The following is a 28,000-nucleotide window of genomic DNA, read 5'->3' as shown; positions in this document are numbered from 1 at the left end:
GCTGGCCTTGCCAGTACTCGGGGACTTCCTCCGCGAGCCCGCTTCCTGCACGGCTGGCATTTAAACCGGCGCTTGGGGCTGCGGGCTGCGGCTGCGGATGCTGAGCTGTCCGGGGGCAGGGCGACGCCGCCTCCTCTCCAGAGCCGGCCGGCCGCGCAGGAGTCGAGCCGCAGCATCCCCTCGCGGCACCCGGGCCAGGGCAGGAGAGGTCGGGGGACAGGTCGGGGACCCGGCATCGCACCCCGGCATCTGGCGGTTTCATTGCAGGTCTGACTTTAATTTCCGAGATCGCAGCCCTTCTGCCCGGCGTAGATTATTTCTGCTCCCCACCCCGCCTTGGTCGCTGCTTGCGGCGCGCGCTTGGCTGGGCCCCAGGAGCTCGGGCAGGGCGCGTTCCCGCCGCCCCAGGGACCCCGGCGCCGCGCGCCCGGCCATGGTGCGGCCGAGCCCGGCGCTCGGGAGGCGGNCGCGGGGGGCGAGCGGCGGCCGCGATGTTCAGCTGGCTGGGTTCCGACGACCGCCGGCGGAAGGACCCCGAGGTCTTCCAGACGGTGAGCGAGGGGCTCAAGAAACTCTACAAGACCAAGCTGCTGCCCCTGGAAGAGCATTACCGCTTCCACGAGTTTCACTCGCCCGCCCTGGAGGATGCCGATTTCGACAACAAGCCCATGGTCCTGCTGGTGGGCCAGTACTCCACTGGGAAGACCACCTTCATCAGGTGAGCCGGCCCCGGGGCTCTGGCAGCCCACCCCGCCGCCCAGGGCGTAGGGCCTCCGTTCACTCCCGGTGGCCCCTCCCGCCTGGGGACAAACGGGAAGCCTTCCGTGGAGGGTGCTGAAGACATTCTGGTGTTTGTGTGTCCAAAGCTTGCCCCACCATTTCACTGCTGGTCCCCCACCCCTTCCTACCTAGTGCCTCAATGCTGGCTCTTGGCTCCAGCGGTCGGTTTGAAGTGTGAAAGTTCAGAGCCATCCGTATTCTACCCATTTTATGGATGATGAAACTGAGGCCCAGGAAGCACAGTGAGAAAGCTCCTGGTCACAAGAGCACCTTATGCTGGTTGGGGATGCCTCACATTCTCATTTTTTAGGGGCAAGCCCTTCATGGCCAGGACCACCTTCCTTGCCTTTTAAAGGGCTCAGCCATTCACGTGGGGGCTTGGCAATTGCAGCTGACCAGGCGGGCTGGGGACTCTGTAGCCCCTGCTGGGGTGGTGGCAGGTGTCCTTCTTTTTATCAGTTTCCTTCTCTGAGCAGAGCTCCTACATAGATCTCTTGGAGACTGGACAGAAGCAGTGTCAGAAGCAGAGTGCTTTTTTTCTTTTCCCTTGTTTGATCTTAATGGCACCGTAATAACATTAACTAGTCTTTTAGAGGTGGAGGGGACATGGGCAGATTGTCTCATCCAGCCCCTTGACCTGGCAGGTGAGATGACTGAGGTGTAGAGGGGTTCAGTGACTGCCCCAAGCCCCGTAACTGAGTAGGAGGCCCACCTGGGATACTGAGATGCATGGGCGGAGATCCTTGGCTAAATGCCCGTCTTGCTCTGAGGGTGAGTCATCTATTCCCTTGAATTACAGAATCCTAGGGCCGGAGGGATCCTCAGGGAGTCAGCTTGTCCAGAGAGGTCTGTACATTGTCCGCCAGTGTGATGACCATCTTTCCTGTCTTTCTGGGTCAGGCCTCTCTCCAGTCCTCGGTCCACACGACCCTCAAGGCCAGGCGGTTTCCTCTGGCCTCATTTACAGCCATTGCCAAGCCGCTGCAGGTGCTTTGTGGCCCTCTGTTCAGTCAGACTTCTGTAGTGTGGCAACGGGGGCAGTGGCCCCCAAAATCAGTGGTGCTCATCTCCTGCAGAAGGTCTCAAAGCAGGGTGCTCTTGTTTCCATTCAAATCAAATCTCGTTTCCATTCCAGTCAAATATTGACGAGCTGGGCACCTGCCACATGCAAAGCACTGTGCTTGTTCCGCAAGGAGAGCAGAAAAGTTAACAGTCTGGTCACTAATTTTCTAGATACTAATTTTCTCTAACACTAAGCTTGTACCCAAGCCTTCTGGGAACAGGGCTGCACCATGCTGTCTAAACGGAACACCAGATGGGCTTTGCCTTTGTGGGGTGGACAGCCGTGGGCTCAGCAGCTTTGAGGGGCTGAGTGATTTCTAAAGAAGTTAGGTACCTGGGGTGGGGAGTGGGGAGCTACTGGCTTTGGATACCTTATGTTGATAGAATGACAAGGGCTCTTAGCAATGGATCTAATCCATTGCTTTCTTAACTTTTTAAAAGTTTAATAATATATCCTTTGAAAATCTGACAAACGCTGTGGCCCTATCTTTAGAAAAATGTGCATCCATATACACAAAAATGCACAAATTCACATAGAATCTCAGAGCAAGAACCCCTGATCGAATCCATTTCCCTTAGTTCATTAAGCACCCATTGCTCCCTGGGTTCTGTACAAGGTCTCCTTTGTAATCCCTGTCCTCCACCTGGCCTGGTTTGTGCCCCACGGGAAGTGCAGGCCATTCACAGATGGCTCTTGCCCTTACACGGGCCTCCCTAGCCCTCTGGACACACCCAGTTTGTAACTCCTAGCACATTACGTAGAGCTTCTCCTTCGGGTAGCACCAGAACTTAACAACTGTGCCTTAGCTCCCTGGGGGCCTCGCCTGGGGTCCAGGCTACTGGAGGCTCCCAGGAGATGTTTACAGAATGGGAGGGAAGATGGGGAGGCGAGTGTCTCCTGGGGGCGGGATCCTGGAGCGGCAGACAGATTGAAGTACCTCTTGCCTGAGAAGCTCTCCTGGCTCTGCCTGAGTCATGCTGGCGGGTAACTGGGTCTAAGAGAGTGGCACAGTCGAGTTGCCATAGATTATTGCTTATCTGCAGGAGACAGGAAGGCCAGGCCGGGAGAGGCAGATCCCTCGCTTTCTTATTCTCCGAGTACAAGAGTTCTCCCTCCCCACTCATGTAGTAACTGAATTTAGCTCCTGCATCCAAAGCCATCCGTCTCAGGGAAAGTCTACCAGCAGGATAGGAGGGGTCGGAGCACGGGAAAGCCCTCCAAAACCAAATTACGTCTTTTCCTCCTTTTCATTAAACCCACTAAACAGCTATTTTTCCCCTCACTGGAAAATGTAGACAAGAATGAATTTGAGGAAGAAGAAAATAAAATCACCCATAAGCCCACGACTCGGGGGAAGCCATTTTAAATATCATATATACATATACATATAAAGAGAGAGAGATTTATATGTTTTATATATAATTTATATATACTTATCTTTTCATTATTTTTAGCTGTTTTATAACACAATTGAGATCATGCCATAATGTAATTCTGTATGCTAATTTATTTCCCTTAGAGAAGGAACATTTTTTTATGTAACTTTAAAAATCTTTGTCAGCATTATTTTTAAGAGCTGCGTGATATTTTACCCTATGTGTATGCAATTATTCATTAACCAGTCCACCTCTTTCAAATGCTCTAGGCCGTCTCTAATTTTTGCCATTGTAGAGTCCCTCTGAATACCTCTCTGCATAATATTTTTCCACATGTTGGACTGTCTTCTCAAAGATTCTCAGAAGTGAAATCACTAGGCCAAACGTTGTACCGTTTTGTTGTGTTTTTAAATTTTTTCTACTTTTTAATTTTGGTGTCAAGAATCCTATTTCTGAGTTGCTGTGCAAGAGGGTAAGTTGATAGAACAACCCTTCCCCAGAGCGAAGCAGGCCCCCCTTGGGGTAGCCCAGCCCTCGCCACCCCGGCTGCTTGCCTCGAGCGCAGTGATTCCCAACTCCGTCCCTGACCCAAACCTGTGCGGGATGTTTCCCTCGGAAACAAAGACTTGCCTCTTCCTTTCCTGGCCCTTGGCCCTTTGCCTCCTGAGCGCCCATCCACTTTCAGTTATGTGTGCTTGCCACGGCGTCCGAGTCTCGTCTCAGGAAGAGCATGCAGAAAAGGACATTCTTCTAATAACTAATTAATGTGCTATGATCGCTGCCTGAAATAACTTCCCTGGCCTAAGGCCCGGCAACCCAGAGTAATAAAATAAACAATAAATTGGCCTGGGGGCTGCTCCCTCCACACAGGCTGCCTCTTTGGATACAGTAGCTCTGTGTCCCTCTGGCCCTGCAGCCTTCCTCCAGCTTCTGCTGTGTGCCTCCCTTCACTCTTCCTCTCACTGGCCCGCAGCCTCCACCCCCTGCTGCCTCCAGTCCCCTGCTCCCTTGCACGCTTGGCTCCCTGGTCACCGAGGTGCATCGTGGGCTTCCCCGGGGGCTGAGGCGGCCCGAGCGCTCTGGTGGGCTGGGAGGGAGGGCTGGCTAGGCCACCGCAGAGCTCCAGTAGAGGACCAGGCGACGGAGTGTGGGGCCTGAGGCAGCCACAGCGAAGCTGCCGGGGCCTCCACAGAGAGATCTGGGCTGGTCGTGAGGACCTGAGGCCCTTCTACAATGGGACTCAGATGCTAAAGTATGAACGCGTGGTGGGGCTGCAGGGCTGAGGTGGGGGGCTCCTCAGCGGGCCCTGTGGACCGCCCCCACTTCTTCAGGGAGCTCTTTGCATCCTCCCACAAAGGTGACTCAGCATTTGGCTGGGTTGTGCGGTCTCTCCTCACAGCCCCAGCGTCCCCACCGCCGAGGCCTGGTCCCTGGCTTTACAGTATCTCTACCATGTGAAAGATGATCGTCCAGAAAGCCAAAGGACTAGGGAAAGGGGCCACCTTTCCAGGAACACCCACTGCCCTCTGCAGGGTCTGTCCTGCCAGCCACAGTCCCTGCAACACCTCACTCCTGTCCTCCTGCTGTGGTCAGTGGACACCCTTCTCCCGTCAGGGCTGTGGTCTGCTGGTCCCTAAGTGGGAGTGGGTGGGACTCTGCCCACCTCTTACAAGGCCTGAGTGTTACTCAAGGGAGCAGACAGCCCTAGGCCAGAGGAATGAGTCCACCTGCCTCAGGTGTGGCCTCAGATCTGCCTTGAATGTCAGGTGTCCGGAGGTCCTCAGGGGAAGCATTTACTGGCAGGAGGGAACCCCTGGAGAAGGGCCTGCATCCCATTCCCATTGACAGTGGAGTAAGGCCATGGAAAGAACACAGGCTGGCTTAGCAGAATCTAGGCTCTATGCTATGGCCAAGAGACCTTGTCAGGAAGGCCTAACCTGTCCAAACCCCAGCCTCCCCATCACTGACAGGAGACGAGCAACAACCACTTTGTAGGGTGTGTCTCCGGATTAGGAAGGGAAAGAACCAGTGTAGCCCCAGTTATACTGCAGGCACTGGCCTTGGGGCTTTATCATTCACTCTTGTCTTTCTAGCTGATTCTCTAAGCAGAGGCTTAGAGGCTGGCCCTCAGGCGAGTGGGGGAAGCCCTTGTCCAGCTCCGCCCACAGTTGGGGGAGGGAAAAGAGGGAGGTGAGGGAGGTGAGGAGGATCTTGCCTCTACTTCCAAGGGCTGGAAGAGGAGTGCGAAGGGGACTGTGCGCGGTGCTGGGTCGGTCGTGGACTGGGCAGGGTGAGTGCAGGAAAGGGAGGCTAGTGGGTGGCTTGACAGCCTCGCCGCCGGTCTTCTCCGCGCTGGGGTCACTTTGTCCCGTGGCAGAGGCTGCTGGGTGCCAGGGACAGTGGTGGCTGCTCCGTGGTGCACAGAGCTGATTCAACCCTCAGTGTGGCCATCGAGGGTCTCCCATCTCCTATCTCACTTTGTGATTATGGGGTGCTTTCAGGGTCCCTAAAACCTCCTGAGATAAGTATTACTCAACAGAGCAAGTATTATTTTGTTTTTTAAGATATTATTTGAGAGAGAGAGAGAGAGAGCACGCGCACACAGGGGAAGGGGCAGAGGGAGAGGGGGAGGGAATCTCAAGCAGACTCCCCACTGAGCAGGGAGCTCAACGCCGGGTCCATCCCAAGACCCTGAGATCACGACCTGAGCCGAAATCAAGAGTCGAACGCTCAACTGACTGAGCCACCCAGACAGCCCAGTATTATTGTTTTGACCCTGTTTCAAAACTAAGAACCCAAGGCTTGGAAACGCAAATACCTATAAGAGCAGAGAGTGAGCCGTGCCTTTAGGGTCTAGAGTACGAACCCACAAGCCCGGCCTGAGGTCCAGCCCTGCCGTGGCGGACATGGGTTCTTCGGAGGCAGACCGGGTTAACGTTCTTGGCTCCACGCCTTTACCCTGGGTGCTTAGGTCACCAGTAAAGTAGGCCACATGCCTAGATTGCCAGCCAAGCAGGACACACAAAAAAATGAAGAAAATGTTAGAAAACAATTTGCTTTAAAAGATATGAAGAAAAATTGTCCTCACGGAAACATCAGAATTGCGTGGGACTTCCTCACATCTATATTATGGTGTAGTATTTATTAAATTGCATTGGATGGCCAGGGGGCAGGGGGGCGTACCAAAATCTTTTCCACTCTTAGGCCCTCTAAATATCGTTCTCTGGCCCCAGAGTTGGGCAACCTGTCTCTCAGTTTGCTCAACGGCGGCATGGAGAAACGCCGCCGTCCCATGGCGCTTCTGGGACTGATGCAGTGGAGGAATTTGGGGAAAGGTCCCGGACCGACACCTGCCACACAGCGGGTGCTCAGCCTGCCCGTCCCTCTGTATTCTTGTGTGTCCCCATCTCCGCCGTTTCCCACCCAGGCTTGAATTAACTTTTCTTTTTTTACACTGCTGTGGGAATGTTTTTGCCTGGCAACAGAGGCGATCTGTATCACTCCCCATAGAGAAGCAGCCATGAGATTCCTCAATAGCTTTTTCCTTTCTGGACACAGTGGTGGCTTTGTTAAGGGGGCACTCAGTGCTGTAAGCCATACCCAAATGTCCCTGAGAATTTACCAAGTCCTGGGTTCTCTGCCCAGCCCGGCTGTGTCCCCGGACCCGCTGGTGGCTTTGCTGGATTCTGTGTTTCTCCAGACCCATGTGTGGTCAGCAAATTGGGGGTTACGTGGGTTTAGCCGAGAGGGCAGGACAGCAGGCCCAGCCGCCAGGCCCTTGCTTGGCCACCTGAGGCTGCGGCTCCGAACATCCCGGAAAGTGGCCCCTGTTATGCTGGGAAGCGTCACCCTTTGTTCATTGGCCGGTACACTGCGTCTCTCCCGCGGCTGGGATCTGAGGCGCCTGTGGCAGGAAGACACTCCGTCACTGCGTTTGGCCCTCTGCAGGCTGGGCATTCTTGAGGCTGCCTCAGGCCTGTTCTTTCCACACATCTGTATGTCAGAAGTCCCCGAGGCCTTTGATGATATCCAGCACCCTGCTCCAGGCTCAGAATTCACACTTGCCACATGCTCTGCCGGGAAGGCCCTGCCAAGGCTTCTATCCAAGCACACGTGGGACAGGTGCCCCCACCCCAGGCAAGAATGCATGGGGTTCCCTGGCACAGCCATGATCTCATGAGGCAGCTTCACGTTCCAAGAAGGGCCTTGGCGAGCCAGTGGGGCTGGACCTGCTCTGGTCACCCATAGCAACCACTTCTATGGGCCGCATCCCCCTCACGGAGACTGAGCTGTGAACCCCAACAGTGGGTGTTTATGGGGATGAGCCCATTCCTGGGTTTGTGGGCACCAAAACCTAACTTTCCCCCAAGGCCTGGCCCCCGGCCAGCCTCCTGCCAAACCATACTCCTCTGTGGCCTTTCTGTCCCACTCCTCCTTCTGGTCTCCTGTGGGGCTCAGCCCCCTCCCATTTCCTGGTCAAAGGACCTAAGGCAGGAAAGGAGACAGTGAATGTAGTGGTGAGGAGCGTGAATTCTCCAGTCCGAGTGCCACGGTTCAAATCCCAGCTCTGCTGTTCACTGACCGCATATCCTTTTTTACAATGACAGTAATCTTGGTGCCGGTACTGGCTTAAGGGCTTAAGGTCTGTAACGGATGGGATGCTCAGAACGCCCTACGAGGTGGGTTTTCTTATTAGGCCCATTCGATGAGAAGGATCATAGCACTCACATCCGAGATATGAAGAGGAAACGAGATAATCCATGGAAAGTCCAGAACAGCGCCTGGCACATGACTGGTACTTAATAAATCAGAACTATAATCTCCCAGGTCATGGAGGATGGTGGTGAGGTTCGCAGAGGGTATGTACCTTCTGAAGGGCGTATTCCTCATGGTTAGAGAAGCAGGTCGCTGGCCCCAGGCTGCTGAGATTCCCTGCCTCTGCACTGAGGCCCTGAAGATGTGTTTGAGAAAGCCAGACGTGCTGTCCAAGTGCGCACCTGTTGTTATTTATTCTCATCACAACCCAAGTGGCAGCTTTCAAACTGGTCCTCTGATGTGAGAAAATCCTGCCCTCACACCTGGATTATTGGGCTGTCCTGGAGAAAGATGAGGGCCTCCCGAGGCAACTGGAAACCCTCCAGTGTGGCCGGGGGTGACCTCCTGGGCGGCAGCCCCTCCGCTGGCTCCTTGGGGAGGGAGACCATAGCAACCCCATTTCAACCGCCCTGTGCCTCAGAGTAAACAAATGGCTCAGAACCCTTCCTTAAATACAAACAAAATGTCGATGAGCCTAAAGAAACCCCATCGGGTCTCCCCAGCTACCAGCCTGTGGGGCAGAGCAGGACCGGTGCTCCAGGCCTGTTCTGGGGAGGCTTAAGACAGGCAGAGAGTTCAGTCCCTGGAGTCATGGCCTCCTGTCCCAGCTCTGTTCTGACCTGTGGGGCCTTGGTCAGCTCGCTGTCAGGGCAGAAGACAGCTGAAGAGCCAAGGATTTGGGGTTAGACAGATAGGGGTTTGGGTTCCCTAGCTGTTTAACTTGGAGAAAGCCACATAACCCTACTCTGCCTCAGTTCCCTCAGTACATGCCTGTAGGGCCGCTGTGAAGCCCGAAGAAGATAACGTTCTCCTGGGGAGTAGTGTAGTGTCTGGCCGGTGGAAATGCTGAGTGTCACTGGATTTATCAGTGAAATGGGAAAACTGGTCTACAGCAGGTTGTCAACCTGGGCTGCCCCTTAGAATCAACGAGGGAGTTCCTAGAAAGGACCAGTGGCCAGTCCTCCCCCCTCTCCCCCAGCCAGCAGGGCAGGACCTCCGGGGTGGGATTGCTGGAGCTGCACGGTAGCTCGAATGTACCGCCAGGGCGAGGTCCAGGAGGCTTTCACGTTCCTTCGCGTCATTCTTGGGCTCACCGTGTTTGCTCTTGACTTCTAACAGGGCCTGGAGAGGAGCAGTGGCCTTGGGCTGTCCCTGCCTGGTCCTGGAGAAGAACAGAGAGGGGCACCTGCCACATCAGGCCACAGCCTAGTCCTGATGCTAGAGGGTGGGACTAATATTCTTAGACTTTTCTCAGTGTGCCCTTCACACCGTATGGTGTGGGAGCTGTTTTTATATTTTCTATTAAATAACTGACTAACCAGATAAAGAAGTACGGACCTACAGAAAGCCAGCAGGGTCTATGGACGGTCTCACTCTAACCTTGTCTTTGTGCACATACTTGAGCAGGCGACCTTCAGTTGTAAAGTCTGCTGTTCTCTGTGCAGGATTCAGTCTCAACCCCGTGCTTATTGCTGAGCTCAAATCTTGCTTCTCCCTGCCCCCCAACTACCGATTCAGGGAGGGAAAAAGATAAAGGCCAAGAAGCACAGATTAGATACTTGAAGTTCAGCTAATACCCCACTTCCTCCACGAAGTTCTTTCGATTCCCCATCCGTGGAAATCCGTCCCTGCCGTGAAATGTCATTGCTGTCCACCTGCCCCTCTGCCGTGACTCGCATCACCGCCTGCCCGTGGCAGACATGCGGCTTTGCTCTGCGAACAGAACCCCTGCATGACGACTGCGCTCCCTTCCGCCAGGTACCTCCTGGAACAGGACTTCCCCGGCATGAGGATTGGTCCCGAGCCGACCACGGACTCCTTCATCGCTGTGATGCACGGACAGGTGGAGGGGATCATCCCTGGGAACGCCCTGGTGGTGGATCCTAAGAAGCCTTTCAGGAAGCTGAACGCCTTTGGCAATGCCTTCTTGAACAGGTGCGTGCTCCGGAAACACTCATCCTGAGTGTTCTCTTCTCTTCTTCTTGGAGTTTGAGAAGGAAGGGACGGGGTCTTGGGAGGCTCAGTGCCTTCTCCATACCCAGAGTCTCTCGATTGCCCCTTTCTTGCTGGGAACGTAACAGTCCGTTACCACTGATCAGGGTTGTAGGAACTGGGCTAATTCCTCCTGATCGTGGAGCTGGGTAGGGGACACCAGTTAAATCACATCCCCCTAATCTGCACCTCCCTCCAATAAAAGCAGAGAGGGCTGTACTGTGTCTTTCCCAGCTATTGTCTATCCAGTTGACGCTTGAACAACACAGGTGCGGACTGTGTGGGTCCATTTATGCACGAATTTTCCAGTGCGCGGGCTGGGACGGGGTGATGGACACCTCTAACCCCCTCATTGTTCTCGGGTCAGCTGTGCTACAGAGGGGATTTGCCTCCAACTGGAAGGAGGTAGAGGAAGGATCCTCGCTATTCCTGGACGTTGTCCTCACCAGGTGGACGGAACCCGGGGCTGAGGGCGGGAGCCCTGAGTTTGAGCACTGTGTGACCTCGGACAGGTCACGTCTCCTCCCCTGGGACGAGTGTAAGCCTGCAGACACCAGGGCCATTGGGTCAGTGTGAGTGACGAAAGCTGTAGGGAGCGCGTGGCAAGCTGACCCCGCATTCCCGTTATTAGTCCGCGTAACCAGAATGCAGGCTGACCCCGATCACCCTTGTGCTACAGACCCACACCACGAGTTCGCATGCGTACCGCACCTAAACGGTGGGAACTACTCTCTCTAATAGAAGGTATTTAGAGTAAAGGCAAAGACACATCAGGTGGTCCTGGGTCAAGGTCCTACCAAAGAGCACCATGGATCTTAGGCAGATTATCTAATGTCTCTGTGCCTCACTGTTCCCATCTGTGAAACAGGGTAAGGTAATATCCTTCTCTGGCAAGAGGACTGATGAGGCCTCTGTGGAAAAGTTGGCGTTGGACATGGGTGTTCAATGATGAGTGAAATGATGCTGGAAAGGTCGGGGGAAGGGACATTTCAGGTAGAGAAAACTGGGGGGAAAAAAGACAAATCCAACAAGCAGAGAGGAAGGAAAGAACATGGCTTGCTACAGGAGCCCTGGGAGCAGAGCACAGGGCATCGTGAGGCCCGTGCTTTCCTCCAGGAGCACAAGAGCTGCGCGGACGGGTGTTTAGACTGGTGTCAGGCGTGTCCGCTGGAGGGACAACAGGGATCCGGGGGTGGGAGGAGCCCCCTCGCAGCTGCCTCCAGCTCCACGGCAGCCACACCCGGGGAGGCTACACCCAGACATCAGGCTCCCATCTCCGAGCTGCCCAGGGGTCCTGTTACAAGCGCTCCAACCACCTCTGCCTCCTCCTCCTTCAGCCCATGCCCTTGCCTCTATTCTGGAGAAAACGGAAGCCAGGATCCGTGGAGCCCCTGGAGTTGGGTTTTCATCTGTCCATGCACTGAGGTCACCTGCCCCCGTCTGCAGAGAGCTGCGTTCTCTCTTTCCCCTCCCTTCCCCACAGGTGCTTTTGGGCCAGCCTCTCAGGGACCACTCCCTCGGGGACTCCTTTTTCTGACAGCGGCTCCCGCCCCTGCCCCGCCCCTCACTTCCCTTCACAGCCAAGTTTCTGGACTTCACCTCCGCACTTCTCCCTGTTTCCCCATCACAGCTGCCCATGTGAAGGTCACCGTGACCTCTCAGTGATCATGGGCAGTGGACAGTTCCCTTCCTTCCCTTACCCTGCCTCTACTTTGCCATCAGTCCTTCTTGACCCCCATTCCCTTTCAGCTACCTGGCCCTCATCCTGCCTCCCTGGGCAGGCCCTCTCCAACCTGCTCTGTCCCCTTTCTCTCTGGTTCCTGTGACCTGGTGTCCCTCTAAGTGGGGCCCACCATCAGCCCCCTGCCCCTGTCACTCCAGGAGCTCAGCCTGGGGGAAGCTTCAACCATAGCCTCTGCCCCAGACACCAGCCCATGCACCTGACCGCCTGGTCACCAAGTGTCCAAAACCCAAGTCACGCCAGCTTCAGCAAAATGAGGAAGTTTTCCTAGACTGCTTGAATGGGCCATAGAGCCTAAGGACCAGAATGAGGCTAGGCCTCGGGAATAATGGAAGCCAGGGGCCTAGATCGGACAGGGACTTTGTCATGGACTTTCCCACCCCATTACCTAGTCCAGTGCCAGGCACGTGGCAAGCCCCCCACATACCTGACGAGCCGAACCAGGCTTGCTGCCAGCCATCCTCTCTGACTGAGTCACTCTTTTGCTTAAAATGTTCTCAGCATAAATAGGGTTCTGCTGCCCTCAGTATAAAATCCGAATCTCAAGGCCCTCGCAAGGAGGCTGGAGGGTCCCCTACCCCCCCTCCCCAGCCTCCTCTGGGCGGCCCTCCCTGATGCCCCCTTCCGTGCGTCCCTGGCCTCCTCACCTCCCTGGCATCTCAGCTGCCACCTCGCTGGGCAGTGGAGGCCCAGTGTACCTGAGAGAATAAGACACCTTTTTGACTTCCACCAAAAACAGCATCTAAGAGAGAAGGCTTGAAGTAAGAAGGACCTAAGTTAGGTTTACCAATTTATATTTTGAGACTTCAGGATGTAACCCTAGAAATATTTCCTTTAGCAAGGCTTGACCACTATCTGGATAGCAGGGCATCTGGAAGCCCAAATAAATGTTCCTGGGTGGCATGAGCCATTCATCAAGGCCAGCTTCCGTGCCTCCTCCTCCAGGAAGCCATCCCTGGAAGCCATCTCTCCACCTTGGATTTCCTGAGCCCTTCACCTGACCTCGCTCAGGGCATGGTCCCATTTCAGCTCACGTGTGGTTGCCTGTGCGCACACCTCCTCTCCCCGCCAGGCTGTGCTCCTTGGGGGCAGAGATTGAGGTCTGCTGTCCCTGACAGCGGGGGTTCACAAGTGGAGGACACGGCTGCCTTGGGATCATCCAGGGAGCTTCCTCAAACTACAGGTCCCGGGCCTAGTGCTGGGGCTGAGTCTGGCCCGGAGCCTGGGAATCTGCATTGGAAGGCAGTCAGGCTTCTGAACCTCCGTCCCAGGCCTGGGACCTGGGAGGGTGCGTGAGAGCCAACGAGAGGACAGCATGGGCTTGCTCTCGCCCCATGCAGGTTCGTGTGTGCCCAGCTGCCCAACCCAGTGCTGGAGAGCATCAGCGTCATTGACACGCCGGGCATCCTCTCTGGGGAGAAGCAGAGGATCAGCCGAGGTAAGCGAGGCACCGGCTGGGATTGGCTCTGGCTCTGTGCTGTGTTCTTTCTGGTATGTTCTCTTGCTTCCGGCCTATGAGATAGACCCCCCCCAGGTCCTTGCTGTACCTTGATGAGCTGGGACTGCCTCGTGTGCTGTGTGGGACGATCCAAGCAGGGGGCCAGAGGACAGTTTGAGCCCACTGTCGCTCAGGCGACAGCTGGCCTCGGTCTTCTCATCTGTAAAAGGAGACGTCAACATCTGCCTTACCTCATTGGGTTTATTCATCCTCCAAGAGGCCCGACTGTGGGCCAGACCCTGGTTTGCTTCTGAAGTTCCCATAATCCCCGGCCTGGGGAGCTTGCTGTCTGCGGGGAGGGCAAATGCCTGCAGACAACTTCAGCCCAGGTATGTGAGGATGGGAGCACGCGCTGGGGCATGAGAGTAAGGAGCTGGGTACGTAACAGCACTTAGAAAACTGTTCACTCCAGACAGATATGGGGCGACTGCTCACCGGGGAGGTCCCTGGGCACGGCAGTGAGGAAACGGAAGGCTGGCCCCGACTGCCGGCGAGCTAAGCCTGCCTCTGCCACGTCCTAGCTAGGTGAGCTTCGGCAGGGATCTTTACTTCAATGATGCATCCGTAAAATCAGGGAAAATGATTCTGTCTACCTCATAGGGTTGTGTGAGGATTAAAACAAAAATATAGATATGAAGCCTCTGCCTGGCACATAGCAAGTGCTCAGTAAACATGAATAACAGATCATCGTCATCACCGGTCTCTTCTAGCTCTAAAATGCTCGATGATGCTGTCCAAAACTCAAGTCCGCTCCTGGCCCCCTACCCCAGCCTCTCCTGCCACAGCCTGCTGTGTGCCCCCGGGGAGCTCCCTGCCCTTTCTGCGTCTCTGGCAAGCAAAGCAGAAGAAGCCGCGTCCGCCCCAGTACTGGAGCGAGGAGCTGGGCTGGAGCCAAGTCTGCACTCAGAAGGCAGCCTCCGGGAAGGAAAGGCTTGGGACTGGCAGGTGTTCTCCGGGCAGTGGCCTTAGGAGACTGTCTGCTGCCCTCCCGCATGTGTGTTGGCCCCCTGCACTCTGCAGCCAGCCAAGATCTGTCTGGGCCACCGTGGTGGGGCCCAGAAGCCTCTTCCTCCAAGGGCATGGCCCGCATGGGCCGGCCCCTGCTGAACCCCAGGCTCCTGGGCCCCGGGGAGGAGAGCCCACTGCCTCACGGGCAACAGGCCAGGGCCCCCATGGCTGTCCCAAGGAGGCCCAAGTGCCCCCTATGCTGGCCTGGGTACAGGCCCATCGCATCAGAACTGGGCCACCGTGAGCACTCCGGCCAGCTGCCCCAGCTTCCTCTCTGAGGAGAGCAGCTCTCTGGAGTGGCAGCACCCAGCTCGGCCCGTGGGGATCTGCCATGGCCGTGTGGGTGGGTGCAGCCAGCCCCAGCGGTGGGTAGACGGGGAAGATGGCGGGAGAGGCCCTCAGGTCCGCAGCACACTCCAGGGCCTCAGGACCCTGGTCTGTGCTGCAGGAAAGACAGAGCCTGTGCCTCAGGGCCTCGTTCACAGCAGGAGGGAGGAGGGGTGGGCTGAGGCCCGGTGGGAAAGCCCGGCCTCTCCCTCCGTCTCATTTCACTGAGGAGGTGACACCTGGGACAGGGGGGAAAGAAGGCAGCCAGTCAGGAGGGGCCTGTGTTAACACACCGTGTAATCGGCAGGACATCGATGGAGAGAGTCTGGGATGCCTGGGCTCGGGCTGCCTACCTCTGGGCTGTTCGGTGGTGCAGGGGCTGAGGAGGACCTGGTGTGGAGACACAGAACCACGGCCCTGGGAAGAGAGGCTCGCCTGCCCTCTCCCCTGGGCCTTAGTGAGCAGCTCGGTACTTGGGCGAGCCTGTGGAGGGGACGCTTGGGCAACTCTGTCTCTGGCTTCTATGTGTTCCCCTAAATACTCCCTCCCTCCTTACCAGCCCCTCCCCACCATCGCCCCAGTTTCATCTGGGCTCCCCCTGCATTTAGATCTAAAGGAGCTTTACTGCTTCCCACTGGCAGCCTGGGTCTCAAGGAAGGCTCAGGAGAGCCACAACTTCTCCATCTGAACCACCTGGGGGCTGGGGGGGGTGCAATCCTGCAAGGCCGTGCAGCCTGACAGGTGGGTCCAGAGAGGACCCCGGCCTCTAGGGTTTCCGAGGGCACTGGACTGTAAGTTCAGAGCCCTGCGTTTTCGAACTAGGATAGGTCCCAACAGGTCACATCTCCTGGAGCCTGTGTCTTGTGTAACAAGGGATAATGATACCCATCACATGACCTTATGAGGTCGACAGATGGTAATGGATACACAAACAGCTCTGAGCCTGGATCACAGTGAGCTGCCTTCTTTCCCCATTATCTGCCAGCCAGGGCTGCCTGTTAAACAACGCCAGGCTGATCTATGTGAATGGCCTCCCTTGCGGGTGTACAGTGCACAGCCTGTGCAGCTGTATGTGGCAGCCCTGTTTGCAGGGACTGCTGCCCTCCCTCCTCAGCTCCTGTCCCATTCCATTCTTTTCATATTCTTGTATCTTCTCTCCTGCTTTCATCTTTGGACCTCAGGGGCTGCCCTTGGAAAATTAGGTGCTTGGTTTTCTCGCCTGTCCTTCCTATTCCTTCCTACCCCTCACTGACTTCCAGAAGTGATGGCCCCATGAATGGTTACATAAGCCAGTTTGTTCTCTGCCTTCCCGAGTTCATACTATAAATGCAGTTGCTGGCAAAAGCAGCCTGTGATAAAAACCAGAGCTGGAGCTGGGCTCTGGCACCATATCGCCAGCCTGGGATAGTGCCGCCCGCTGCACTCCAAGGAGACTGGGAATGGGAGGGCACCAGACACCCTGAGGTATTAGGGAAGTTTCCAGTGTGCAGAGCCACTCCCATTCTTGCTCACAATCAGCCATAGGACCTGGTAGTTCCAGTTTCTGCCTACACACATGTATACCTTCTCATCTACACACACCCACCCCTCCCTCCACACTCCCGCCCCACACACACACAAGCAAATGCACGGAACCACACACTCTCTGTACACAAGCTATACGGCTTCTGCCCTGGGGCCCTCAGAGCTCTGGGTTTGGCTGCACCACAGATCGGGCGCTTCTTCCTTTCCTCCAGCCAGCTCAGGACAGGGCAGGGCCCCGTGGAGAGTCCGGCGACTGTGCTCTGTGCAAGAGCACCGGGCCGAGAGGCGAGAGGCGTGTAGAGCCTGAAATCCAGCCCGTGCTCCACCCACTGGGCTTCACACTGGGCACAGTGCCATCTCCCCAGCAAAAAGGGGCAGCATTCTCAAATCGGCACAGAGCCACCTCTGGCTGGTGGCCCCAGGGTGCCACATGCTGGAAAGTGAGCTGCTCCCGAGGGCTCCTCAGGCCTCAGGCTTCATGGAAAGGAGCCCTCCAGCTCTGGGCTAGAGCTGGCAAAAGAGTGGTCCTTGCTCAGGGTGGGGCCTCTCTGCCCAGGCCTGGGGGAGGGTGTCTTAGGGGGAGAGAGGAAGCAGGGGACGTCCGGGAACCTGAGTCCAGGAGGTCCCAGGCCCGCATGTGTCTCTGGATGAAGATGCACTGGGATGGGCAGCAGGCAGGGAGCCAGTTCCAGGAAGTGACAGGATGTGCCCAGCCCCAGGCTCATTACTGGGAAGAAGCAAGGATGCAGCAGCAGTGGGAGGGCTCCGGAAGCCTGAGCGTCCTCACACCTGGGAACCACATTTCCTGGCTCCTTCTCGGCTGGAAATCCCCACAGGCCCCACCCTAAAAAGCAACCCCTTGGGCATGGTCCTCCCATCCGTCCAAGGGAACCCCTTCCTGTACAGGTGAGCTCAGAGGGGCCAGAGCAGGTAAAAACCATGCCCAGGCCGTAAAGCTGGAATGGGAACTCGGGTCTCCTGATTCCCAGTGTGGCGGCTTCTGAGCACATTATCATCTCCTGCCCAGGAAGAGTGCAGGGAGTGGGAAGGCAGCAGACTCTCATCTGCAGTCCCCTGGGGGGACCTCGGAGGGTCTGGGCTGGTCCTTGCAGCCTCATGTCCCTGGCCCGTCCCTGGACTCTCCCTGGAGTGGGGCCCGCACTTAGGGACGTCTGGGCCCCAGACTCTATGCCCTCCACATGTGGCTGTATGGGCATCCCGCGCCAGGGCGGGGCAGCGGAGTCCTGACACCCCTCACAAGGGCTTGCTGGCAGCCTTGGGGTCCTCAGAGGCCTGCGATGTGTCTGTCCGGCCACTTTCAAGGTTACCTCTAGGAGGCATGCAGTGTGACATTGTTCCCCCTTGTCATCCGAACTCGTCCCACATTTTGAAGATTGATGCACTCTTATTTCTCTTTTGCTAAGATGTCTTTAAATCTCAAAAGAGATCTTTTGGGGCAAGACAGGACCTTTCAGATGCCCACTCCTCTGAGCTCCAGCCTCACACATGGCTCTGCCTAAGAAGGGAGCGTGGACAGGAGGCAAGGGTTTGCGTTCCAGTTCTGCCCGTGTGAGCTTGGCCAGCCCCTCGCTGCCCTGTAAGATGTGTGTGCCCTGTGTACCTCCTGGTATGTGGACACTTAGGAGGCCGCATGGATGGTGTGGCTGCAAATACAGAGAAATGCGCCGTCAGCTCCCTTGTATTACACTGCAGACTGCAGGAAGCTGGTGGGTGATTAAGCTGTTGACTTGCTTATTGTGTTCGGCTCATTGATTTCCTCCTGCCTGGCATTACTTAGAAATGCTTTCTTTCCAGCCTGGGGGTTAGTGGGGAGAGCCTCAGATCCTGCAGGCTGCCTGGTCTCTGGGCCTGATGCCTGCAGGTCAGATCTCTGGGAGTCAGGAGACTGGCTACATATAAGCCCAGGGGTTCCGAGAAGGCTAGCTTCACCGCTCAGGCCCTTGGGACTTAAGTGTCCCTCGAGCCGCTAGTTCGCATGTCTTGAGCCCTTGCACAGCTGCAGGTGCTCAGGGGCTCTTACTGGGGGGTCTCAGTGCCATTCCCGAGACCACCTGGGGACAGGGGGCCTGTCACCCTGGAGGTTAGGGCAGAGCCTCCAGACCAGGCCCTCCCTCTGCTCTTAGATCCTGTTGCCAGGGCTCTGCCACTGACCCCTCATTGGTCAGGTGTTATTTTCCCCATTTTACAGCTGAGAAAACTGAGGTTCAGATTTGCTAAGGCCACACAGACAGTAAACGAGACACCTAGTCCCATGCCCTTCTCCAGTGCGTGCCTTTCAGATGCTCCCATTTCTGGATGTGCATAAGCCCAGTCCCGGAGACAGTGACCCATCCTGGAGGCTGCTAGGTTCTCAACAGCTGGGTGTGGGAGGCTGAGCTCCAGAGGAAGCCCACACCCTCACTGCTTGATCTTCAGGGTCCTCACAGCCAAACCTGGGGAGAAGGCACCTGGCGTTACTGACTTTGCAGTTTGACAGCACCGGTCAGAGCATGCAGGATTCACAACCCCAGAAAGATGGATAGGAGGTCTCTGTGCTTATAAAATCCCAGAAAAGGTTCCCAGAAGTTGTCTGGCTGTCCTCAGGCAGGAGGAGACTTCACACAGGCACCCCACGGGGTTGAAGACAGAGGCCCCCAGCCTCCTATCTCCCTGTCCTGCAATGGCTTCCTTGTGTGTCCCCAACATCCATCCTGCTGTGCTCTCCACCCTCACACCTCTAGTCTTAGAAGCAGGGAGAAGGGAAGCTCAGAGATCTTCCAATCCAACCCCCTGCTTTGACAGGCAAGAGACCAGGGAACAGAGACCGAAGGCTATTTGCCCAAGAACACACAGCAAGTCAATGGCTCCCCAGAAGCCAGAGTGGGCTTACCCCATCAGTGCTCCTCAGGTGACCCCTTTGGAGCACATCGTGAGAACACCGAGGGGCACCTCACCCAGCCACGGGGACAGGAACGGGCAGGGGGCCGTCCTCTTCTGGCAGCACTGACCTGGTGCTGCTCTTGCCCCACCCCACCCCGAACTGGGGGCGGGTCAGCCTTGCCCCTACTCCCCCTCAGGCCTTTGCAGCTGAGCCCCTTTTTGCGTGGCTGGTGCCATCAGGCATTGGAGAGAGTTGGGCTGGTGGGGGAGCCTCTTTGCTCCGCAGCTTCTCTGGCCCGTGGAGGGCTGGTAAGAGGCCTGACTCAGGATGGGGAGACAGGAGCTCTGACCCCGTTCTGCCCGCTCCCGCCACATGGCCCTGTGCGCTCCCGGAGCCTCCGCCCCTGTCACTAAAGCGCCGGGCTCTAGCCGCACAGCCGGTTAGGAGTGGCTGCTCTGCGGTTTGCTGGCAGGACCAGCAGCTCTCGGGGCCGCCCTGCGAGCAGCCCGCACGCCACAGCCACAGTCCTGTCAGGCCAGAGTTGAGAATGAGCCCTGCTGCCCTCCCCAGCTACCAAGGAGGGCAGGCTTGCTGGGTCTGGACTCCAGAGGAGCGACGCTGTGACCCGCTTGCTAGGGTGGGGCTTGGGGCAAGGGGATTGGGTTGTCCTTGTTTTCTGAGCCCTCTGGCCCCCTTCCTCCCCACAGTTCTGAGGGTCTGCTTTGGGAGGTGAGAGCAGCCCTCCACCTGGCTGTACTGAAGGGAACATTAAAATAGCCAGGCCTGGGAGGGAGGGACAGAGGGGAACAGGTACCAGCCCCAGGGTGGGAGAGGGAGAGGGGAGCAGGGTAGGGGGTGGAGGCTGCAGGTCATCTGAAGCAGGAAGCCACAGGCCTCCTGGACTCTGTGGGAGCTGCTGGCTGGGCCTGGGCCGAGGGCAGGCGGGGAGGTGGGGAGGCGGGGAGGCAGGGAGGTGGCAGGTGCAAGACTGCTGCCCTCCGGCCTGCAGGGAGCCCAGGGCCCAGGTGGCCCCGTCCAATCCACTCCTGGTCCCGCCCCTCAGTGGCTATTTGACCGTCACCTCATCTCTGAAACTGTTTCCTCCGAAAAGTGGGAGTGGGACTCCTCACTCTGCCTATCTCACAGGTGCTGCGGGGGTGACATGAGGCCGTGACGTCAATGTCTTGCCAGCCAGAGCAGGCACTGAACTTGGGGCTGGAGAGCAGGCTACCGTGCCCCAGCGGCTGCCCCCTACAAGCAGGGTGGTCTTGGCAGAGTCACGGTGCCAGAGTCTCTCGGTGACCCTGACCGAGCCCCTACCTCATTGCTGGGCGGAGCCTGGCCCCAAAGCACTTTCCTGAGCCCGGTCCCTGAATGGGGAGCGCTCCTCCGCCTGAATAAAAAGGCTACATGGGAATAATGATGTTAATAGCAACTATGTGCTAGGCCCCGAGTGTGTCTGGTCCTTAGCATTCCATGAATTAGGCGCTATTAGTATGCCCATTTATGGGTGAGGGAACACTGACTCAGAGGCACTGAGTGACACGTTCAAGGTCAAATAGTGAGCAGTAGAGACGCTGGGATTGGAACCCAGATCTGACTCCCAAGACCGTGTTCTATGTACGGTGCCTGGCTGCCTGTGCCCGAGGTCCCCCTCCTGACCGTCCCGTCCCTCTGCCACAGGGTACGACTTCGCGGCCGTCCTGGAGTGGTTCGCCGAGCGGGTGGACCGTATCATCCTGCTCTTTGACGCCCACAAGCTGGACATCTCTGATGAGTTCTCCGAGGTCATCAAGGCCCTCAAGAACCACGAGGACAAGATGCGGGTGGTGCTGAACAAGGCGGACCAGATCGAGACGCAGCAGCTGATGCGGGTGTATGGGGCCCTCATGTGGTCCCTGGGAAAGATCGTGAACACCCCGGAGGTGATCCGGGTCTACATTGGCTCCTTCTGGTCCCACCCCCTTCTCATCCCCGACAACCGGAAGCTCTTCGAGGCCGAGGAGCAGGACCTGTTCAGAGATATTCAGAGTCTTCCCCGAAATGCCGCGCTGCGCAAGCTCAATGACCTCATCAAGAGAGCCAGGCTGGCCAAGGTGAGGCTGTCCCCCCAGAGACATGCAGGCTGGGGGCGGGAGGGTCAGCTGCGAGAGCGGGGGGCCGCCACCCACAGCCCTGAGCTCTCGCCTGCCCGCCTGACACCATCCTAGAGCCCCCGCTTCATGGGCACCAGCTGTGCCCGTTCGGGCAGTGGGAGGCAGGATAGCGGGATGGTTATGGTCACAGGCCCTGGCGTCAGGTGGCCAGACTGGAGCCCACCTCCACAGTTCTCGAGCTGTGATCCCAACTCTGGCGAGGTCTCTTTATGCCTGTCTCCACGGCTCTACAATGAAAGGATGGGAGGATATAGCAAAATAAGGAACGGAGCACCCCCATCACAGTGCCTGGCACCCTTAGAGTGCTCCGGAAATGTTAGCTATCGTGGTCATCTTCCTCGTCACCAACCCCAGCAGCAGTATTACCGTCCCTCTTACTGCCTTGACCTTACTCTCCCCATAATCTCACCCTTCCCTTATGATCTAGGAAAACAGCTCCGCCCTGGAAGTGACCAGCGAGGGTGAGGGGGGAGATAGGAATGATCGCAGAAGAAGCAGAAGCAGGAGGAGGGATTCATGGGAAGAGATGGGTGAGAGCCACCCCTGGAGGGAAGGAATGGGTCCAAAGGTTTCTCTCTGCCCCCACGTCTCAGGTTCACGCGTACATCATCAGCTCCCTGAAGAAGGAGATGCCGTCGGTGTTTGGAAAGGAGAATAAGAAGAAGGAGCTGGTGAGCAACCTGGCTGAGATTTATGGCCGCATCGAGCGGGAGCACCAGATCTCGCCTGGGGACTTTCCCAACCTGAAGAGGATGCAGGTAACCGGGGCTCCGGGGCTCCAGGACAAGGGACAATGTCATACGAGCTGGCCGAGGAGAGGGCCAGCCCTGGATGCCCCGGATGGAAGCTGACCCAGAGTCCAAAGGCGAGGAGATGGCCCCAGGTCTGCCCTTCCTACTGGACTGCCAGTGGCCCAGCAGGTGTCATATCTGGGTGTGGGGAGAACACGGAGCCCCAGCGCTCCCAGTGAGACAGGGTGATCCATAATGTTTGGGGCCTGATACCTCCAGTGTAGGACCTCCGCCTGACACGACCACCACAGGCTTGGAGTCCCCACCATGCCATGTGAAATGGGACATCACCTGACACGGGGTCTCCAGACTCTCAAGTGGTTATGTTTACCCTAGAGCTCCCACTTGGGAGCAATTTGGGACACAAGCCATGGAGAAGCAAAAGTCTGCATGGGAACTTGCCATCTCCGGGGTACACCAAGGGCCTCTGTCTTGGGCCAGGGACCATAACACCTGGTTTCTCACATTATTCCCCAGAGCAGTCCTCTGAGGGAGACCTTTTCATCCTCCTTTTACAGATGAGCAAACCGAGGTTTACAAAGGTAATTAACCTTTGTAATTAATTGCTGGCAGTTTTCTGAGAGTAGTGTTCACACAGGCTGCTAGTGAAAGAGCCAGGAGCTGTCCCCACAGTCCAAGCAAGAAACCACCACACCATACTAACTGGATCCTCTCTGAGCCTCTCTCTCTTCTTCTGGAGTCTGAAGCTCCAGAAACATCCACCTTTCTAGATGTTACGAGCATCAGTGAGATCGTATTTGCAAGGTGCTTAGCACAGAGCCTGGGACAGACTATGCTCTTAAAATGCAGTGTCCCATTCGGTAAGACATCACCACGGGGGGGAAGCTGGGTGATGAACACAAGGGACCTACCTGTAAGCACAATTGTTGCAACATCTTATGGTTCTATGATTATTTTTTTTTAATTTTTTTTAAATGATTTTTTATTATATTATGTTAGTCACCATACAGTACATCCCCTGCTTCCGATGTAAAACTCGACGATTCATTAGTTGTGTATAACACCCAGTGCACCATGCAATACTTGCCCTCCTTACTACCCATCACCAGTCTATCCCATTCCCCCAACCCCCTCCCCTCTGAGGCCCCCAGTTTGTTTCTCATAGTCCATAGTCTCTCATGTTTCATTCCCCCTTCTGATTACCCCCCCTTTCTTTATCCCTTTCTTCCCCTACCGATCATNTGTTCCATAGATGAGAGAAATCATATGATAGTTGTCTTTCTCTGCTTGACTTATTTCACTTAGCATTATCTTCTCCAGTGCTGTCCATGTTGCAGTACATGTTGAGAACTCGTTCTTTCTGATAGCTGAGTAATATTCCATTGTATATATGGACCACAACTTCTTAATCCAGTCATCTGTTGAAGGGCATCTCGGCTCCTTCCATGATTTGGCTATTGTGGACAATGCAGCTATGAACATTGGGGTGCATATGGCCCTTCTCTTTACTACGTCTGTATCTTTGGGGTAAACACCCAGTAGTGCAATGGCTGGGTCATAGGGTAGTTCAATTTTTAACTTTTTAAGGGACCTCCACACTGTTTTCCAGAGTGGCTGTACCAACTTGCATTCCCACCAACAATGTAGGAGGGATCCCCTTTCTCCACATCCTCTCCAACAATTGTTGTTTCTTGCCTTGTCTATCTTTGCCATTCTAACTGGCGTAAGGTGGTATCTCAGTGTGGTTTTGATTTGAATTTCCCTGATGGCTAATGATTTTGAACATTTTTTCATGTGTCTGTTAGCCATTTGTATGTCTTCATTGGAAAAGTGTCTGTTCATATCTTCTGCCCATTTTATGATTTGTTTATTTGTTTCTCGTGTATTGAGTTTGAGAAGTTCTTTGTAGATCTTGGATACCAGTCCTTTATCTGTAGTGTCCTTTGCAAATATATTCTCCCATTCCGTGGGCTGCCTCTTAGTTTTTTTGACTGTTTCCTTGGCTGTGCAGAAGCTTTTTATCTTGATGAAGTCCCATAAGCTCATTTTATCTTTTGTTTCTCTTGCCTTTGGAGATGTGTCATGGAAAAGGTTGCTTTGGCCGATGTCGTAGAGGTTGCTGCCTATGTTCTCTAGAATTTTGATGGATTCCTGTCTCACATCGAGGTCTTTCAAGGTTTCTAAGAAGTAGGGAATTTTTTAAGAACAGCAACAGATGTAGTAGTAATATTGTTTGTGCTCCTGTTGCCGATTTTGATCTTGGCCTTGGGAATTTGTTTCTCAGTTTAAGACTGGAGGTTCAGAATGTCTGTATAGGTGCAAATAGGCATTTTAGTTTCCCATGTGCTAAGAGAAAGAGAAAAAAAAATAGACATGCAAAGTATGCTTTTGTTCATGTATCCATTCATTCCCATAACTACCTACCAGGAGCTAGTTACTGATTTCAGAATCACTTTAACATAATTCAGGTTTGCCACTCAGCCGTGGCTTAGAATATTTACAACTTTTAGCCTCTCCTTCTGTTAAGAGTGTCACAATCTGCAAGCAAACATTTTGGAAGATAACATTTGAAAGGGCCCATACCACCCCATTTCTAATGTGAGGAATCCTTTCACATTATAAATGATTTCACCTTCTCATCTGTTTGCTCACCTTAGGCTCCATTGTTAGGGACGCTGAATCAATCAAGTAAACAGCGGTCCTGGCGGGGCCTATGTGTGGGGTGATGGGGATATCCACCATGCCCCTTGCAAGACATTAGGATGCCTGTTTGGAAGCCCACTAAACACACCTGGCTGTGGATGGGCTGGGAAAGATGCCAGGGACCTTGGGAGGTTATGCCCCTAGGGCAGGAGGAAGGGCTTATCTGCTCTTGCCCTGCACACCCCACCCCTCCAGCCCCCTTTTGCCTCCCAGGTGCGGCCCTGCCTTGGAAGGGAGGTGAGAAATGCACAAGCTAACACTCACTCTTGAAATGTAGCTGTGGGTGTTTTCTGAATTTTTCTGCAGTGAACTCGATGTGCTTGTCCCTGAGGCTTCCCCTGTGCACTGGTCTCTGCACCGTGTCCTGAGATTGCTCTGGCCAGAGCCAGGGCAGGAGCAGAAAGCTCTCACCTTGTCACTGAAAAGGCCAAGGAGGAGCCGGGTGTTCTAGACCTGGGACCTCTCAAAATTGCAGAGATGTGCGAAGGGGGACGTATTTCTTGTGCCGTGGGGTGTGGGTGTCAGGGGAAGGCAGGGAGGGGAGCTTTTCTGGATCTGCCTGCCTCCCTGCGTCTCCTGTGTCCAAACCCACAGGGGAGAAGCCAATAGTTGAAAACTCTCTCCAGGTGATTCCGATTAGCATCCTAAGAGTCACTGGTTCGGAGATGAGCCATGGCTTCTATGATGATTTGTGTTTTGTTGCCTCTGCCTCAGTGTTTCCTTCCCTAAATGGGGATAGAATGTGATGTTCTCCCTCAAAAAGGCCCTGGGGGAGCGAGTGAGATCACCCAGTGAAGCGAACAGCTGCAGTGCCCTCAGGAAATAACCCTGAATAAAGCAGAGAGACGCACAAGCCCGTTCTCAGAGGACAAGGCATTCAGGAACCACCCTTCGGTAGCCAAAACTAGCAAAAGAGAAATTGGATTGTTTTCCAGAGCTGTAAAGGGAATCCAGATAAATGGAGCAAACCAGTATTTGTTCAATTTCCTTTTCTCCCCCGGACCCTGCACCTGTTCTCTCCGGAAAAATTCCACCCAGAGCCAGTGCCCTTTTTTTCCTCCTCCTCTCTCACATCTTTCTTATTTTGTGATCGGCTTTTTAGCCTCCAGGGCTGGGAATATTCCAGCATTTGCAGAAGGCAGCATCCCCAGCAAGGGGAAAGATCTCCTTCCGGGGTCTTCCACTCTCACTTTCTTTTCTCTCCCTGTCCCCAGGACCAGCTGCAGGCCCAGGACTTTAGCAAATTCCAGCCCCTGAAAAGCAAGCTGCTGGAAGTGGTAGATGACATGCTGGCCCACGACATCGCCCAGCTCATGGTGCTCGTGCGGCAGGAGGAGACGCAGCGGCCCGTGCAGATGGTGAAGGGCGGAGCGTTCGAGGGCACCCTACACGGCCCCTTCGGGCACGGCTACGGGGAGGGGGCCGGGGAGGGCATCGATGACGCCGAGTGGGTGGTAGCCAGGGACAAGCCCCTGTACGACGAGATCTTCTACACCCTGTCGCCGGTGGACGGCAGGATCACAGGGGCCAACGCCAAGAAGGAGATGGTGCGTTCCAAGCTGCCCAACAGCGTGCTGGGCAAGATCTGGAAGTTGGCTGACGTTGACAAGGACGGCATGCTGGATGACGAGGAGTTCGCGCTGGCCAACCACCTCATCAAGGTCAAGCTGGAGGGGCACGAGCTGCCCAACGAGCTGCCCGCCCACCTGCTGCCCCCGTCCAAGAGGAAAGTGGCTGAGTGAGGGGCAGAGGAGGTTCAGAGCAGGCAGGGGTTTGAGGGGATGGGAGAGGAGGACACACACACACCATACACACACACGCACACACACTCGCACACGCAGATCTTGAGAACTGCACTGCAGCTGAGAGGGGCAGGGACCCCCAGGCTTCTGGACTGGTCTTTGGACACATCGCCAGGTTCTCGGCATCGATAGAAGCACAGGAGCGCTCCCGGGACCCCAGGGTCAAGCCCAGGTCTCCATGCCTCTTTCCCTCCCCTCTCCCACCACCCAGAGACCTGCCTTCTCCCTCAGAGGCAGTCCACTCCCCCGCGGGTGGCCCACCCACCTCCAGACTCCCAGGCTCGGAGCAGATGGAAAAGGCTTCTCGCTTAATAGGCACTGTACTGTTTTCGGTGCTTCCTCCCCGTCAGTGGCTTCCCAGTGGGAAGCAAGACTCCAGGGCCGAGAGAAGTGCGGGAAGGGGCTGCCAGAGGGGGCGGGGGTTAGGGGGTTTAGAAGGAAACGTCCTCGGCCCGGTCCTGAACCTGAAGAGACATAGCCCTGAGCCCTGTGCCCCCCTCCCCCAGGCTCAGACTGTCTGCCTGTGTGGACCAGTCCTTGAACCCTACCCCTGCTTCCCTGCAAAGAATCCCAGACCCGGAGAGAAAAGAGAACAAACTGGCAGGAAAGAAGGCAAAGAAATTGCCTGAAATCCTCAACTCAGAGCCAAAGTGGCTTTGTTCCACAGAGTCTGTGAGGTTCGTGTTTCTTCCACCCGGCCCTGATGTTTGGATGCTCGGACCCTTCTGCCATCAATCCAGCCCCACTGGGAGCTGTGGGGGGCCCTGCACATAACGATCCTGTTTGTCCCCCCGCCCCGGGAGGTAAGCTTCAGTCCCCCCACTTTGCAGATAAGGAGCTTGAGACTCAGAGGAGTTCAGGTGACCTTCCCAAAGTCACAGAGACCACACGTGGTAGAGAGAGGATTCAGAGCCAGGGCCTCAGACCCTTCCCGTGCAGGATCCCAGCATCGCTGGCCGCCGCCAAACCCCGGAGAACGAGCCGAGCGTGCAGGGCACACCTCGGCCGCCCAGGGCAGGCTACTGAGGCAGAAGGGCCAGCTGGCATTGGGTGGCCGTCAGTCTGGCCATCTGTCCCATCACAGAAGCAAACCGTGCCGTCTGGCTACGCAGCCCATGTTCCTAAAATCACCCAAGTCCGACAGCACCAGCCGGAGAGTGGGCTGGCCTGCTGGCTGCTGTTGGTGCCTGAATCATCCGGTTCAAACACAGCCACCGACCCTCCTCGAGGGGGACCTCGTGCTCACTCTCAGAAGGCGAACGTGAGGGGTCTGAGGTCTGGTTCCCTGCAGGAGCCCTGGCAACTCTGCGGCGGCCTTGGCACCTCCCTACCATTGTCAGTGCCCTACGCCCTCCTTCACGCTCTCCCTGCCCTCGGCTTGCTTTGTGGCCACTGAACCAGTCACTTTGTATGCTATACTCCTACTGTGATGGAAGACAGAAACCAGTATAACTTATTTTATATCTATGTTCAGACTATATTGAGAATATTCTATGTATCTCTGATGTGCTTACTACTGCAGTGCATTTGTCATTAGGATTCATGTTAATACAGCACATTTATCCTTTGGTACCTGCTTGGC

General features: G+C 55.7%; 1 protein-coding gene across 1 annotated transcript; it reads left to right on the top strand.

Moving 5' to 3' along the window:
* On the top strand, positions 1 to 27,990 carry EHD3 (EH domain containing 3). The gene is made up of 6 exons (XM_011234499.3): positions 1 to 718; positions 9,793 to 9,969; positions 13,108 to 13,205; positions 20,689 to 21,101; positions 21,755 to 21,919; positions 25,831 to 27,990. The coding sequence occupies exons 1-6, from the start codon at positions 492 to 494 to the stop codon at positions 26,356 to 26,358; spliced, it is 1,608 nt and encodes a 535-aa protein (XP_011232801.1). The 5' UTR covers positions 1 to 491; the 3' UTR covers positions 26,359 to 27,990.
* Positions 27,991 to 28,000: the final 10 nt, after the last annotated feature.

Source organism: Ailuropoda melanoleuca, chromosome 4 (assembly GCF_002007445.2).
Source record: "Ailuropoda melanoleuca isolate Jingjing chromosome 4, ASM200744v2, whole genome shotgun sequence".
Lineage (NCBI taxonomy): Eukaryota > Metazoa > Chordata > Mammalia > Carnivora > Ursidae > Ailuropoda > Ailuropoda melanoleuca.
Note: the sequence above shows the minus strand (reverse complement) of the source record. Positions and strands in the feature narration are given on the sequence as shown.

Bases quoted from the DNA above. Each gene is read 5' to 3' on its own strand.
- EHD3 (XM_011234499.3), top strand. From the start codon at position 492: ATGTTCAGCTGGCTGGGTTCCGACGACCGCCGGCGGAAGGACCCCGAG. The intron at 719-9,792 runs GTGAGCCGGCCC...CCCTTCCGCCAG, and splicing joins GGGAAGACCACCTTCATCAG to GTACCTCCTGGAACAGGACT. The intron at 13,206-20,688 runs GTAAGCGAGGCA...CCTCTGCCACAG, and splicing joins GAAGCAGAGGATCAGCCGAG to GGTACGACTTCGCGGCCGTC.